The sequence below is a fragment of the Diorhabda carinulata genome, chromosome X (genome assembly GCF_026250575.1).
Source record: "Diorhabda carinulata isolate Delta chromosome X, icDioCari1.1, whole genome shotgun sequence".
Taxonomy (NCBI): Eukaryota; Metazoa; Arthropoda; class Insecta; order Coleoptera; family Chrysomelidae; genus Diorhabda; species Diorhabda carinulata.
The window spans coordinates 7861236-7876900 of NC_079472.1; the positions used below are offsets into that span (position 1 = coordinate 7861236).

Sequence of the window (15665 nt, forward strand, 5' to 3'; positions counted from 1 at the left end):
CTGGTTTGTTTGCATTGGATACCGCATAACTTGGCAATCGCTCAAAAAAAAATGGTCGTGTTGATTGGTGCAAAGAAATGCTGTCAAAATTTAAACGCGGTCTACAAAATTGTAACAAATAACGAATCATGAATCTATGCATATTCACCCGCAACTAAACAACAATCAATTGGTCTGTCAAGACAAGCCAAATCCAACCAAATTTGTTTGCACATGTAGCAATACGAAGCAAATACTCGTCTATTTTTTCGTAAATAACTAAAAATGTCGCCACCTTTCCATTAAAGTAACGCGAAATGATAAATTCTGAATGGTACACAACCATTTGCTTGCCAGAATTGTTCTAAAAAATCAGGAAAACCAATCAACCAAGACGAATCATTCTCCACCACGGCAATGCGGGCTCTCAGACATAAGTTGAAGCAAAAACGTTTTTGAAAAGTCAAAACATTGAATTGAAGGATCATCTACCTTCAGTCCTTGTTTGGCTCCCAATGATTTCTTCTGATACCTACAGATCAACGTTTTTCTACACTCGAAGAAGCGGTTGATGCTTTGGAAATAGGTTAATTGGGGAGTATTTTGAAAAACAATATAGCCATATCCAATTATGAATATTTCGCAGTTCTCAGTTAATCGTTAGAAAATAATATTTTCTATATGAACCACTTAACTATATTAAGTTACTCTAGTAAGACTGACATCAATATGAAGACAACCTGTATAAATCTTTGTATGGTCCCTGGTGTTAAATCCACAATAAAGTTTTTATAGTAACTTGAAGAATCTGCAGAATGAATTTATCTAAAGCATGTTACAAAAATATAAAATGTTTGTGAAGGCAATAAACATCGTTAAATCCAAACCAGGGAAACAGGTGGGAGGTAAAATCAGGTGATAAAGTTTATGTCACATAGAAAGCGGCATTTCCACTACTAAATAAATTTAAACCATCCGAAAAAAAAGTTTATTACTAATAAAAGGATTTTCTTGTTTCATTATACTACAATTTCCTTTCTTAAGGTAGTTGACGAGAAAATAAAGTTCACATTTATATAAAAATTTTCAGTTTTACAAGATAACAGAGCAGCTCACTTCTGACGTCACAAAAAAAGGATTGCAGCGTTGTCATGTTGTATTTTTCCCACAACTTAAATGTAAATTATCTATTCATCATAGGAGTTATGTAGTGACAAACATTTGATTTATTTTTTACCTAAACTATTAGGAAGGTGATAATAAAATATCAAATTACAAAGATCCACTAAGTGTACATATCTAACCGATTTAAAATCAGATACTTCAGAAATGATGACCATAAAAAATCTATCAATTCAATGGTTGTAAGTAGAAACTAAGAACATTAACAGGTATACCAACAGGACCATATCAACAGAGGATAAATCATATATTTACATACTTTTAGAATGTGTTGGTTTACATAAATCCAGGTTCTGAAATAAAAAAATGCCTATTTTATGTAGCAATCTTACATTCTTGATTGCTTAACGTACATTCATAAAATACAAGACAAGAATAATTGATGAATATTGTACAAGTTTTATTTTTGAAATCCAAAAGTTCTTCCGAACTTTTCGATTTCCAGATATTTTGTAAACTTTGTATTTCGTAAATCTGTTGCAAACACATTACTATTCTATGTAATGCAAATCATTACGAACAAAAATAATTGTAATTGACTGCGGTACTAGAAAATTGTCACACTATTATCATAAGTAGTAATAATTGGAGGCACATGCTATCTATCAAATCTCACTCTTTTGTGTTTTTATTTCAGTTCCATCAGTGACCACATTATCTCTATAATAATTTTTATGATTTTTAGTGATGCTTGGAATATATTGGAATATATTCAATAGCAGTGAATATACAATAGTAAGGGGGAAGTCGAAGTACTTTTTGGCTCACATTTTTCAGCTAACAGGTCAGCTTCTTATACTTCTGGTGGTTTATTTATAGTTATCACATAGTTTATAAAATAATTTCGGACATAAATTGTGAGTGGAGATTATATTAATACATATTATATCCATATTAACAATTTTCAGAAAAAGTTAAGCTTTCTGTTAATAAATTTTTGTTTGACTGTTTTTGAGCTGTTCCGTATTTTAATTCACTTTATCCCAACAAACCTGATATTTTCAATTGAATCTTACATTTTTCCAAAGTTTAATAATTGTATTATGATAAAAGCTCCAATACCATGGAATACGAGGAAGTAAGTTCAAATAATCAACCTAACATCAACCTATTTACATTAGAAATATTATGTCACTAATCCAATACATACTATACCCAGCTTTATTTTCACGAAAATTCTTGAACCATTTGAAAATTTGTTTATTTATGAGGCAAGTTCAATCCAGATAAAAATAACTAATGAAAATATACAGAAAACATTTCTTGAAAAATTGATTTTCTCCAATGTTGAAAACTGACTTCATGAGGAATAGCAATTTTATGATGCGGTTTTCTGTAATCGACAGAATAAGAGTTTAGTGGAAAAGGTGATCAAAATTTTTAAAATTTCATCTGCATATATTTTTGACTCCCAAACTAAGAAAAATTATTCTAGTTTTCACATGATAATGCGTTGAAAAATTAATGTCATAAATTTTATTAATATATGCCTTCAAAGTGCTCATGATTTGAAAAAAAAATTTCATGCGATTTCAGAAACCAATACAAAAGTTAAGTCAACTAGATACTGACAGAACACTACGAGAGTAGTAGAGTTTTTCAACTTCCGATGGGTAGTCAAGAAGTGACGGATAAATATACAAACATGATTTTATTACCAAAGGTAAGGTTAGGTTTATTTCTCTACATCATCTTGAAGATTAAGGAATTTGTCATATCTGTGAACAAGCTTAGAAATACCCTCTTCATAAAATGTTACTGCCCATGATTGGAAGTGAGTTATGACGGTTTATTTGAGCTCCACGTCAGATTGGAAACGCCACTCTCCAAGCCACTGCTTCAGTTCAGAAATACAAAAATGGAAATTCCTTGTTGCAAGGTCCGTATTTTATGATGAGTGTTCGAAAATGTCCCATTGAAATTGCAGTCTAGCTCAATTGGTTACATGAATTATGCGGGGACGGGTATTGACGTGTATTAGAACATATGCCTTTTTGTTTGTTTTGAAAATGCTCCCCGTAAGCGTCTCAAAGTTTAACAATATAACTCTGCATTAATTGTTGTTCTAGGCTGCATAAGCTCTACAAGCACACACATTTCTGGTCTCAAGAGATAGTTGCTGTAATTTCACTACTATTGAAGGTTTGCTTGAATTATGTGGGTCTCACAGCGATCACAAACTTTCCTGCAGCGCAACGGCTCAGTAACGATAGAGTACACAGCTGATCTCGGTACTTATGGTAAATCCTCAAGAGTCGAATGGAACCAACCCCAGTTTTTTATAAATTGACTGAAAATATTGAAATTTTTCCGCTATCTGGCTATTCGGCTGTACTGTGCGTTGTCCTTATGGAAAAGTAAAGTAAAGTAAATGAGGTAATGAGTAGATTATAATTTATATTATCCTGTAACAGATCCACCTTTTTAGAAATAGTGGATAAACACAATCACATGACTATCACAAAAATTGGTAGCCATTACGTCTTCGGTCGATGAAACCTTCTTTGCTTTTTGCGGAGCAGCTTCGCCTGTTGCAATCCAGTGTCTTCACTGTTTATCTGCCTCAGAAGTGTAGTAGTGGATCAAAGTTTTATTAACAATCATGAATTTTCGCAAACAATACGGCTTATTAAGGAAACCATATCAGTAAAGTATAAGAAATTTGTGTTAATTCGATTGTGCGTTTGGTCGATAGTAAACAAACACAGCATTCAACGCGCGGATAGCTCATCTATGCATAATTAGTTTGAGACGCCCCTAGCCCCTTTAATCTCTAACTAAGTATTTTCGTACACAGCTCTTTTAAAAAAAATACTTCTTAACAGCTTGTTACTCAATTTTTCATATTTTTAGGAAAATCACAATGACGACTCGGTTGTACGATTACATGTGCAAATAGATTTTTCAATTCAATAATGAGGTGCGGACTCCAGAAATAGGTCGGAAACTTTTCAGACGTCCCTCGTATTTGTGTCATTGTTTTAATAATTGTCAAAATGTATTGAAAAAACTTTCAAAAAAATACAATAATTATAAAATTATTGTTTGTTTCTGAGAGATATGAGTGCAATGGGAATTTATTAAATATATCAATCTTTCTCCTCACTTCTGACCAAATAATAGAGCTTCTATTTTGATTACTATGATAATAATTTGCCTTCTAATATAATGCTCTAAATTCAGCAATCACTAAAATACGTTTCAATATTTTTACTCGTCAATAATATTTACTGCTATCTCTATAGTTTCAATTTCATTCGGGCGCCGGTTGTTTTTGACGTCTTCTTATTCGCATGAAACTTCTGACGCTGAGAGCCGCGCTGTTTCCCTTCGCTGTAATGAAAATCAGCTTTAATTATAGCAGTTTCCGAGACAATAGAAATTTATCAGACAAGTCAAGGTATTTTTAATGAAAGGAATAGCAATACTCAAATAGAGGAATGAAATTTTTGCGACAATTATCAAGAACCAACGAATGAGACGCTTCATACACTTAAATGGAAATAGTTATACAATAAGGATGAACAAATCGGAGTAATACAAAGAAATATTATATTAAGAAATAAATAATATATCTGGAACATGGGAAATATCAAGTTGAACAAGAGAGTAATAATTTATTTATTGAACCTAAGGAGACAATAATTAGATTCCAAGAAATTAGTAGGTACACGTAGATCGTCATAAAAGATAGTTTCAAGAGGAATAATAAATTTTAAGATGCAGATCTTTTGGACAAACAAAGAACTGAAATAAGGCATAGTTTGAAATTTTGTTTTCTAAAGTGAAATTTGTAGTTCTAGTAGAAAAATCCCAATTCACGAAGGTTTTGTCATTCAACCATACGAAAATATCTAAGAAAATGCAAAAACTACATCTTCCGGTTTTTAATCTTTAAACTAGGACAGAAATTTGTGGATTCATTTCAAATTTGGTGGAAAGCTGATATGTATCTTGATCACAATGAAGCTCGAGTTTTTATTTTGATTCATATGGATTTGTTTCAGAGTTATCGCGATTTTTTTTGAGTGTGCGAGGCTTGAAGGCATTTTTTTGTAAGATTATTTATTTCCATTATTCCCAAGAATAATCCGCTCTTGATGATTCATTGCTCAATAAATCTCTATTTGAAAATGTATTATTTCATGTTTCTAATATATAATATTTACTATCTTGGACTCAGCAATCGGCAAATACTAAAAAATGTGCATTCATTAGCGTAGTAATAAATATGCTTGATCTTTATTAAATCGATCCAGGAAGATCCAATCTTCTATTCAATAAAGTTTTAGAATAATGAAGTCACTGTGTGAAAGTTTCGTTTTCAAAGAAACTTCGAGAAAACCAAAACCTTCACTTCCATCGAAATTGCAGTAAAATATGTTTGTGATCTATTTTCCTTTTTCTGGTTCCTGAAATGTCAATTTTATTTAATTGTGTTGTTAAAGGTGGTTGTATTGGATTATAGCAAATTGTTTCGAGACAATAGTTGTTGAAAATTCGTTGAAATTTTCGTTCAATGAGATGAAGATATCTCCTCGACTCCATATGTCAATGACATTTCTCCAAGCAGGTTATATAGTTTGTCTTTGGGGGATGTAAAACCATATTATAATTAGGATCTAATAGTATTTTTGTGGAAATTGAGAAGTATTTTCATATTTGCTCCTCAATTTTGATGAGATGGGTTACTAACATCAGGCTGTTTCAAAAACGTTGTCTCTATAATATATAGAAAACTAAAAAAATTGGGGTTTAATAGTAAAAAATTTTCGTAGTGCCATCCGTATTCTGCAGAATTCACTGGTAACATTATTCACTAATATGTTTTGTTAGTTGATACATCCCATGGATTTGTTTTTATATCTGACTCTCATAGAAGGCGCTAGTTACACAGTTTCTACTCGAGGACTCTTCAACAAATAAAATGACGGTCCTATTTCTTTAAACTCATTTTATGCAATTGATTGACAACAATGATAGTCATATCTCCATCATATTCATTTGACGACTTTTTTTGAACTCAGTTGGTTTGGTGTTTTTATTTGTGCATATTCCTGCATCTTTTTATCGTAGAGTAATAGAGTAGAATGTTGTACTTTTTGTGATAGACGATGAATGTGACACTTTATGAATAGATTTTATATTCATCTCCATAATCCATTCTTTGTTATCATATATATTATAAAAAATTGTATAATGAGGATCGTGCAAAGAGTTTACCATGATTATAATTTAAAAGACCTCTAGAATGAAAGAAAAAATTATGTATTGTGATAAATACCTAGCTTAAAGTTGTTTTTTATTCACTGGATTGAAATGATTATTACAATTTGTTAACAGGTGGCGAGAGGATATCCGGCAGAGTTCTTCGTGAAAGAAGGATATGATTATTTTCTCATTATATTCTATATTTTTAAACATCTTAGATACAACTGCATCTCATATTTTCATAATTTCACGAATAAATAGGGTAACTCCTATATCTTCTGAGCTGATTTTCTTCTGTTGGTTTTCCAACCTTTCTGTTCTCATGAATAAATTATGCAGATTCCATTGTATTGATCATGTATTTTGAATCCAATTCTCAATTTCTCAATCTTTTGAGTTAATTTATTACTAGCTTCAATTTTTTGTGTGCTTCTCTCATAGTATAATTATCTCCAATTTTAAGCTATTCACATATATTTCTCCTAAATAGATTTACGAAAGAAACTATATTATTTATATAATATATTATATTATGATGTTTGTTTTAATTTTACTATAAATTGAGGTAATGACATGTAATTTGTAACACTGGAAGACAGTCTCGCAGATCTGGTTCTGTAGACCACCCTCTTCTTGTTAAAGAAGCAATATTGAACATAACTTTTATGAGGTTTGATTTGTTGATCGAAATATCAAGTGGACTAAACAACAATTTCGAACCAAATAGGAATACTGGTAAAATTCGATACTGTGTACCTTTTTCGGAATATTTTGAATAGAATATTATAATAACCATGGCAGCTATAAAGTGAAAATAAAGTTATGAAATATGTAGTAGTAGTATGCGTTGTGTAAATTTTTGATATTTCCTCGAGTAAACAGACCTTATCGATAAAATGATGAATGCTAAAAAGCTGTCCTTTGTTGTAGTGTATCACATAAATGCATTAATAGGTATATTGATTTTCTCTTTGACATGAGAACCTCTCATTTATTAATAGTTATGTAGGATGAAAAATACACTAGACAAAAATGCATTTGGAGCTATTGAAAGACGTTGTCAAGAAACTGGGAATGTGAGACCAAAGAATTAAAAAAATTAATTATGGTTGACCAGGTGTTCAAGTACTTATGGGATACTTAAAAACCAGAACGTTTCATTAAAGGCCAAGAGCTCTTATCAGACGATGTACTGGTTAGAGTAGATTTTTGTCAAACATTAGAAGAAAGGAAATGAATTGATAAAAATTTCTTGTCATGAATTTTTATTACAGATGAGGCCATTTCTACGTTATAAGATATGTTGTACTCCCATAACGCACACTAAGTGAGAGGGGAATCCATAAGTTGCAAGGGTATTTCGTTACCAACACTATTTGAAGTTATTATTTGGGCAGCAGCTTTTGTAACAGATTTAAATTTTTTGAACCATCATTTATTCGAGATATTACGAGACCTATTGCCAATCGAGCAAAGATCTTTGTTTTCTATGTACGATTGCATTCAACTACTCTTTGACAGAAGGTGTACTACATGATTGATTAAGTGAATATTTTCTTAATCGATCGATTGGTAAAGGTGCAGAAGCTCTAATTCATTGAGCAACTTTGTTATTAGATTTTAATCCGTTGGAGCCCACAGTCTGGTCCTTTTATAAAAGAGTTCATGTTACAAAGTAAATTCACGTCAAGAAATGGAAAACAAAATTCAATATCACTTCAATGCCCTCATAGCTGATCTCCAACACTCAAATTGTCTAATTTTCTTCTAGTGCTTTGTTTTTAATTGATAATTTCATCATTACTTTATACCAGCATTGATTATTAGTTACTTCATAATTTTCAAATCAAAATATTCCCAAAAACTTATAGTATCGAGCTCCACAAAGAGTGATGAATCTATCATGGGATGTATCTCGAAAACAAATAGCATTACGAAAATTTTTTATTAGCAAATCTCAATTTTTTTAGTATTCTACCTATACTAAGGAAGGACTCACCTCTTTATGAAACTACTAGTATAATGGATTATCGTTTAAAATATCCAGAAATTCCATCAAATCCCCTTTTTCATAATCCAGCTACTTTTTGTCTGAACTCGATTCGATCGTGTCGTTCAAAGGTTAAAAGAGGATAAGGGACTTCAGTTGAGCACTCAACGTTATTTATGTCAACATATATTTTACAATCATATTTTTGTTTCAGGTCGTTTATCCAGAGACGCGGAATTTCTAAATCGAAATCCGACAAATGCAGCGTCTACGGCATCTCCCTTGACCTACGAGTATTTCGAATGCGACATACGTTACACCGCCGATGGATATCCAGTCAAAGCGTTAGATAAATGTCAACAAGCGGTGCCGAATCCAGAATCGCATAAATCATTTAGAGAAGCGTTGGAATCCGGTAAGGAGGAAATCGAAGGAACGTTACCGATTGGGCCCTCTTGCGGCCAGGAAACTCATCCATCGAACGTGTTTCATACCTAGACTGAATTTTAATACGTATTTTTACATGTGATTGGTTAGGATTTCTGAGAGAAAAAAAGTAGAATAAACAATGTTTGCGTTTGACGGGAAGTCATCTTATTAAACATATACATTTCGTTTTGAAAGCTAAAAAACTAAACTATCGCCTATCATTTCACAGTTAAACTCTCTATAATTAATTTTTAGAGTTTGAATCTCATGAAAAAGAGGCTATTGTGATCAGCGAAGGCTATTAAAGCTATTGTTATGTTGCAGGGTGGTATGACACAAATTATTGCTTCAAATACATCCGGATGGTTACGACGTGTCAATAATAGGCACAATCATAGATTTCGGGGTAGGCCTCAGCTTTCAGGAATATCTCTCGTATTGACCAAGATAAAATACAATAAAATATGGCCGCATCACTATCACAGAACGAAGAAACGTGAGCGCAACACCCGCTTTAGGAATAATTTCCGATTTACGGAGAGTCAGTTAGGTTTAAATCATATAGAAAACGATTATAATCCTCCATAAACTATGAGCATGAAGATAATGACGCTCTATTCCAATTAACGTAAAACACCTCTGAAATATCATTGCTTGATGTCGTGCTAGAGTGGGATGAAATTTTCATTGGAGCAATGTGATAATCACAGAATATGGATTATTACATCAAAACGGGCATGAAAGCTTTTGTTTTATCTCTGTTGCTAATTTCAGCTGTTGATTTAAGATGTACGAATTCAAACTTTACTCCAATATTTTTTTTTTCGATGAAAGAAAGTAAATGTTCCAAATTTATTAATAGTTGATATTTTTATTCAGACTTAAACAGTTCTAAAATGTGAACTATACTTCGGAAAGTAGCTATTTTCTCTTTATTACCTACAGTAATGTAGGTAATAAAGTAATAATGTAGATGTACAGTAACGTAGATACTTTCAAATCCACACCGCTTCATACAGCATAATATTAGAGTACTTTCTAACATTCTCTTTGTAAAACTCTGAAAAGTAAGTGGGTAATATTCACTATCTGACCTCCTCGAAGTAACTTCTATACAAATTGTCTCATGGAAACTGTCTCACAGTTTTAAAATGTGTTGAAAGAGAAAACTCGGTCCACAAGCATAATTTTGAGAACTAAATAATCAAACCCGAATTAACTTCTCTTGTAGTTTATTTAATGTCGTAATATTTGACGCTTATTGGCCTAGACCCTAGAATAGTCGTGTTTAATTCACTACCTGAATTGAACACGCTAGACTTCTAGATTAGTTGGACATTTCGTGAGGATGAACAATTCTGAAAACTCAATTTATTGTGTGACATGGAAAACAAAACCAGTATATTCATTCATCTATTTTTTGAAAACAGACATATCTTAGGTTAAGAAATCGCTCCAAAAATGAAAAATATATTCCAAAAATTACATAGATAAAACTTTTATATTTCAAAAATTACGTAGAAATGTCTTGGCCGTCATATGACTAGTTTCCACTCTATTACCTTCTGTACCAGAGCTTTCCGATCTCTTCTTCGTATATGTCAAATCATTGAAGGCTTTGAATCTTTATCACTAATACTACATGACCCTTATTCAACTCATCTTTGATCTCGTGATTCATCAACCTTTTTAGGTATTCTCCATCGATCATCAACCGGTCCCAGTATGTCCTCCAATATTCGAAGATCCTTTTCGTCCTCCTGACAGGCACATGGTTCCGGCTCCAAATGTAATGACTGGTCTAATGCCTGTTCTGTGTATTCTCAACTTTGTGATCGTGCTCAATTGTTCACTCTTCAGAAACTTCACATACCTCCAGTACACTTTAATCACCTGTCTGATTCTGTACGCCGCTTCTATTCTTATATTATTTGCATCGCTTACTATCACATCCAAATAATTGAAATCTTCCAAGCTTCAGTATTCTTTGACTATTTGTCTTTCTCTTTGTTACCAGCATGGACTTTGTTTTTTGAACATTCACCTCTAGCCCCATTTCACCACGCTTGTTGATGAAATATTCAAATTAGGTAAAACGTAAGAAATATCGCTATGAACGAAATCAACCAGTTTCCGATAACCGGTAATGGATATCTTTGAAACTTAGTTTTATAGACTTCTGCCAATAAATGAAGCACTAAGCTTCACATTGCGAGGTTCCTGATTTCATAGTAATTCCATAATGGAAAGCATTGGGTGGTTAATGAAGATTCAGATGTATTTGAGAATTGGCATAATTTGTAACTAACTTGGGTTTTCTATGGAAGTGGTCAATCAAGCAAATAACCTTGAATACTAACAACTCTAATTAATGATTATTTCTACCGTCGCGAAGATTCTAGAGGAGAAAAAGAAAATATTACCTCTGAACCGTCTGATTCTTTCCGAATCATCGTAAACGTAACTGAATGTTAAGTTTGAGCAAATAATATTAGGAAAATATATGGAATAACAGAATCCTGTGAACCGTGCTAAAAAGAATTATTGGGTAGGCTGATAAGTCCGTAAGCTAACACAAAAATGACGCAACTGGTATTCAATCCCTATGATTTTCAGTTAGCCCTCACTTTTAAAAGATTAATGTATAAATTTGACATCTTTTGTACTATTAGTTTATGAGTTTATGAGAAATTTTGGATAATACAACTTTTATTATTTTGAAAATTAAGGTTATTCGAACATTTTTCCAGAAAAATTAACCTTGGAGAAATGGTTTGATAAATTTAAACTAGTCAAGATGAGCACCTTGGACAGTGCACTCAAGTTACGCTCCAAAGAATCTATTACTGAGAAAAACATCAAAACTGTTCACAAAATAATTTCGGATAACCGTGAGGTGGACCTGATTAAAATACTTTATACTCTAAGGATATCAAAGACGTGTTGGACATATATTGAATGAATATTTGGGTATGTGCAAACTCTGTTCAAATGGGGAACCGCGTGAGCCCACAATCGACCAAAAACAACAAAGAATTGATAATTGAGCAGTGGACCTGTTCAAACGTTAGATTTTAATGAACCCAAATAGTTGTTTGTTTGTTTTCTGTATTGAAAGCGATATGTAATAATTTTCCCATTGACAGGATTATTATTTAGCAAAACTGATGTCGCATAGATCATACTAAGATTTACGAATATTAATAAATACTTTTTCCATTGCCTCAAATTTTTTGTTTAATTATTAGGCTTAGAAATTTAATCAGCTATTAGAATCAAAACCTCAAAAAGAAATTGAAATTTATACACCAGAATTTTCCCACTTAAAAATTGTTTCAAGGAAATCTCACTGTATTATCATTGGGATGAAATTTCTATTTTTGCTACGAATCAGTTATCGAATTTAATTGTTCCACATTTCAAAGTCACAACAATAAAAAGTAAATTCAATACATTTCAAACTACATGAAATGTATTGAAAGAAATTCACAACTCCATTTATAGTTGAATGTTATTTATTTTCATTTTAATATATTCAAAATTCAACAAAACATCGTCAAGTCGTTGCTGTTCCAATTTTAATGATGAAAAATTCGAAGGACCGAATAGCAGCACACCCTTATAACACTCATTCAAACCGTAGCTTGGAAAACAATGAATTTTTTTCTTTGTCGCTCTGAAACCTGATTATGCAATTAATTCCCACAAGTCGAGAACTGTAACATTGGAGAAATGGAGATAAACCAACAATTTTTTTGAACCATATTTTTTTACTGGAAGTTTGGAGAATGTATTCAAATATTTGCATAATTGAATTTTCCATATTGGTTATTCTATTCGAGAATATTTTTTTGAACCATAATCTGAATGTTTTCTGTGAAAGGAGTATATCCCATACTCAGTAATTGTATATCTAGACATCTAGACATTATTGTTACACTACTAGAAATTAACAAAAATACAAGGAAATTGGCAAAAAATTTATGATTAGTTTTGGATTTTTCTTCTTATCAGTCTCATAGGCATAGATCTGAAGTACACAGTTATCTTAAAATCAATATTGACCATGAAAGAGATTTTATCAAGGGATCATATTGTTAGAATAAATGATCTTATTGAAGACAGGTGCAATATACAGTTGGCAACTACACCTGCAGATACTGTAACTTTGAGACAAGCTTTACGAAGAAGACATTTGACGGCAAGATAGCATCAACCCCTTTTATAAGTAATGACGTGTTGATCCATTATACTCACGTCCTCATGTAGCTAAAGTAGTAAACAAGTATCTTCAAGTGGTGAATATTGTATTGTAAGTATGCCACGGCGTTGTCGTAAAATTAGTAGAGTTCGAGAAAGTAATGCACGTCACTAAATTTGATTTATTTACTTTTAAAAGAATTACTCATTACTGATTTTATGTTTGTTTTTTTAGGTTCCTTTAACTAACATTATGAAATACTTCTATATCAATTTTTGTCTGTTATTAATTGAGATACAAAAAATATTTAAGACTACAATTATTAGAAATCATCGTGATTCGATTTTTAAAGAGAACATTCAATGATTATTGGATTTTTTTAATTGTGTGTATCATTTGATAGGTATGTATGAATAAAATACGGTTTTTATTTTTCTAAATTTCCCCAGAGAACATCAGATAAAAAAATTATTTAAATTAATTCCATCAAAAAATAGAGCAATACAATTGATATTATTGTATCATTGTATTATTGGAGTGAATTGAAGTGAATTGGTTCTGTCAAATATACGCAAAGTTAACTCCGTTCGCTAATATAGAAAAAACTTTTCCAGAGAAATTATTTATTGTACCAAAATCTACAACTGTTGAACTAATTGCCTACATAGCATTCGAAAATGTTTAGTCACTTCTCAAAGCGTAGCGTAAGTTTTTGTATGCCCTCTTCTTAAAAGATTAACAAGGATAACAAGTTCTTTAAGCTCCTCATCATCGTTTAAGTGTTGACCATCTAGGAAAGATTTGGAAATTAGGAGAAGTGGAATTCGCTAGGAACGGGGTCTAGGCACTATGAAGGATAATCAACCACGTCTCAGCCAAATTACTGTGGAGTGTCAGGATATCCCAGTTTCGTCTATAGATATTATCCGTGAAATGCAATTATCCTTCATTGTAGCGTGCCAATTCTTTATTGTGATGTTATGTATGAAGTTTTGAGTACCAACTGACAATTGTCAATACCAATTGGGTGGACCAGTTAACTAAATAACCAAACACGAACGTCCACTTGTTGCTATCGTTCACTCAATTTGCTACATTTTTCTGCTTTAGTGAGAATAGCTGTCGTGGATGTTGGAAACTGTGATCGCAGCTCTGTCGCTGCACAATGGGGCGAACCCCATATGCATTTGGTTGACATATAACCAATATCTGAAATTTCGAATTTCCCCATATTTTTTGGTAAAGCTGTTTTTTTTTTGGTTTTTAATTTCATCTTCCGTCATAATTTTTTTCAAATTAACTTCTATTAACTTCAAATAAAATATCTAATTGACGCGAAAGTCCCTTTAATTAAAAAACACTACCACAATTACTTTATGAAGCAAAATTAATGAATCGTCTTATTGACGATAATTTAACTAAATCTCCTGAATTTGAGATTTTGCAGCTTAAACTCTTATAGACTCTTGAAGTTTTATTCGTTGAAAAACATACAAAAATTAAACATTACGTTACTTTCCATTAATAATTACTTGCAGATTCGTGTAGGCTTACGAGGAAAATTTTTTTTCCATTTAGCTCCTCCTGCTTTTTTCAAATGCTGTCTCGATGAATTCATTTTCATTCTTTCAAATATTCGTTTACTTTATGAAAGTATTCTTATCTTTGATCCTCTTGAATTGTAAAAATTATGATCAGGCATCTGAACAATGGATTCATGATCTTGGACTCCAAGATATTCTAATGAAAAAGGAGTTCTGTGTGCCCAAAAATTCATTGTAATTTAAATGGTACCACTTATATGGAAAAGGGGGGTTTTGTTTTGTCAAAGAGCCCCCTTTATACGGTTGTTCTCATAAAAAAATGATATAAGTAAAAGTTGCCAAAAATAGAGCGAGCAATCAATTCACGACGTCAAATAATAGGTTTCCAATTGATATAAGTGTCTTCTGGGCTATCCTGAAAATCAAAATTGGAGTTCAAATACAGGAGTAGATTCCTCGTTGAACAATAATGGAAGTTTATGTCTTACTATTTTTGTACGGCCAACAGTCTGGTAAAACTATAAACGAAGCTTATATTGTGGATATATTTCGTAGTATATGTAGAGTGTATAAGGTTCAAAATATCAAAATACCTGCTGTGCACGAGTACATCGGCATAGCCAAAAAGTGGTCGCGTACAAATTGGCAATTTAAAAATTAATTCTATGTTCTATTCTATGTCAGTTTCTGGAGCGAATGCTGGGTAACAAACTGTGACATTAAAAGTATTATTTTTTATCTAACAGAGATTGATATTATCAGCAAAATTTAACAAGAAATGAATTTTTATTCTTTGCCAGTTACTAAGAGAATTAAATTAAAAATGCCATGTCTGGAAACTAGGACAATGTGATTTGACATGTCAAAATTTTTTAGCAATCATCTTTTTCAACTCACCCTATATAGTGACATAGAAGTTTCATATTCGTCAATTTTTATTCAACGTCCAATATCTGTCGAGAGGAAAGTGCGAACTTCTGATGGTTTCCGTTTTATGTTTGGAAAGTTGATATTGTGAAAGAGAAGAAGAATCGTGAATTCTTTGAAAAGTGCATATTTCCATTATAACCAGTATAAAAAGTAGCTACTACATGTGTCTTTTGAGTACATTAAACATTTCAAAGATCTA

The 15665-nt window shown here is 32.0% G+C and overlaps 1 protein-coding gene across 2 annotated transcripts in view; it reads left to right on the forward strand.

Annotated features, from left to right (window-relative positions):
• Window positions 1-12750, forward strand: part of LOC130902771 (leucine-rich repeat-containing protein 24-like) — a 179833-nt gene extending 167083 nt beyond the window's left edge. For both annotated transcript variants that reach the window (XM_057815053.1, XM_057815054.1), the window contains exon 3: window positions 8577-12750. In XM_057815053.1, the coding sequence (XP_057671036.1) occupies window positions 8577-8860 (284 nt within the window). In that variant the 3' untranslated portion in view covers window positions 8861-12750. The remainder of the gene's footprint in view (window positions 1-8576) is intronic.
• Window positions 12751-15665: the final 2915 nt, after the last annotated feature.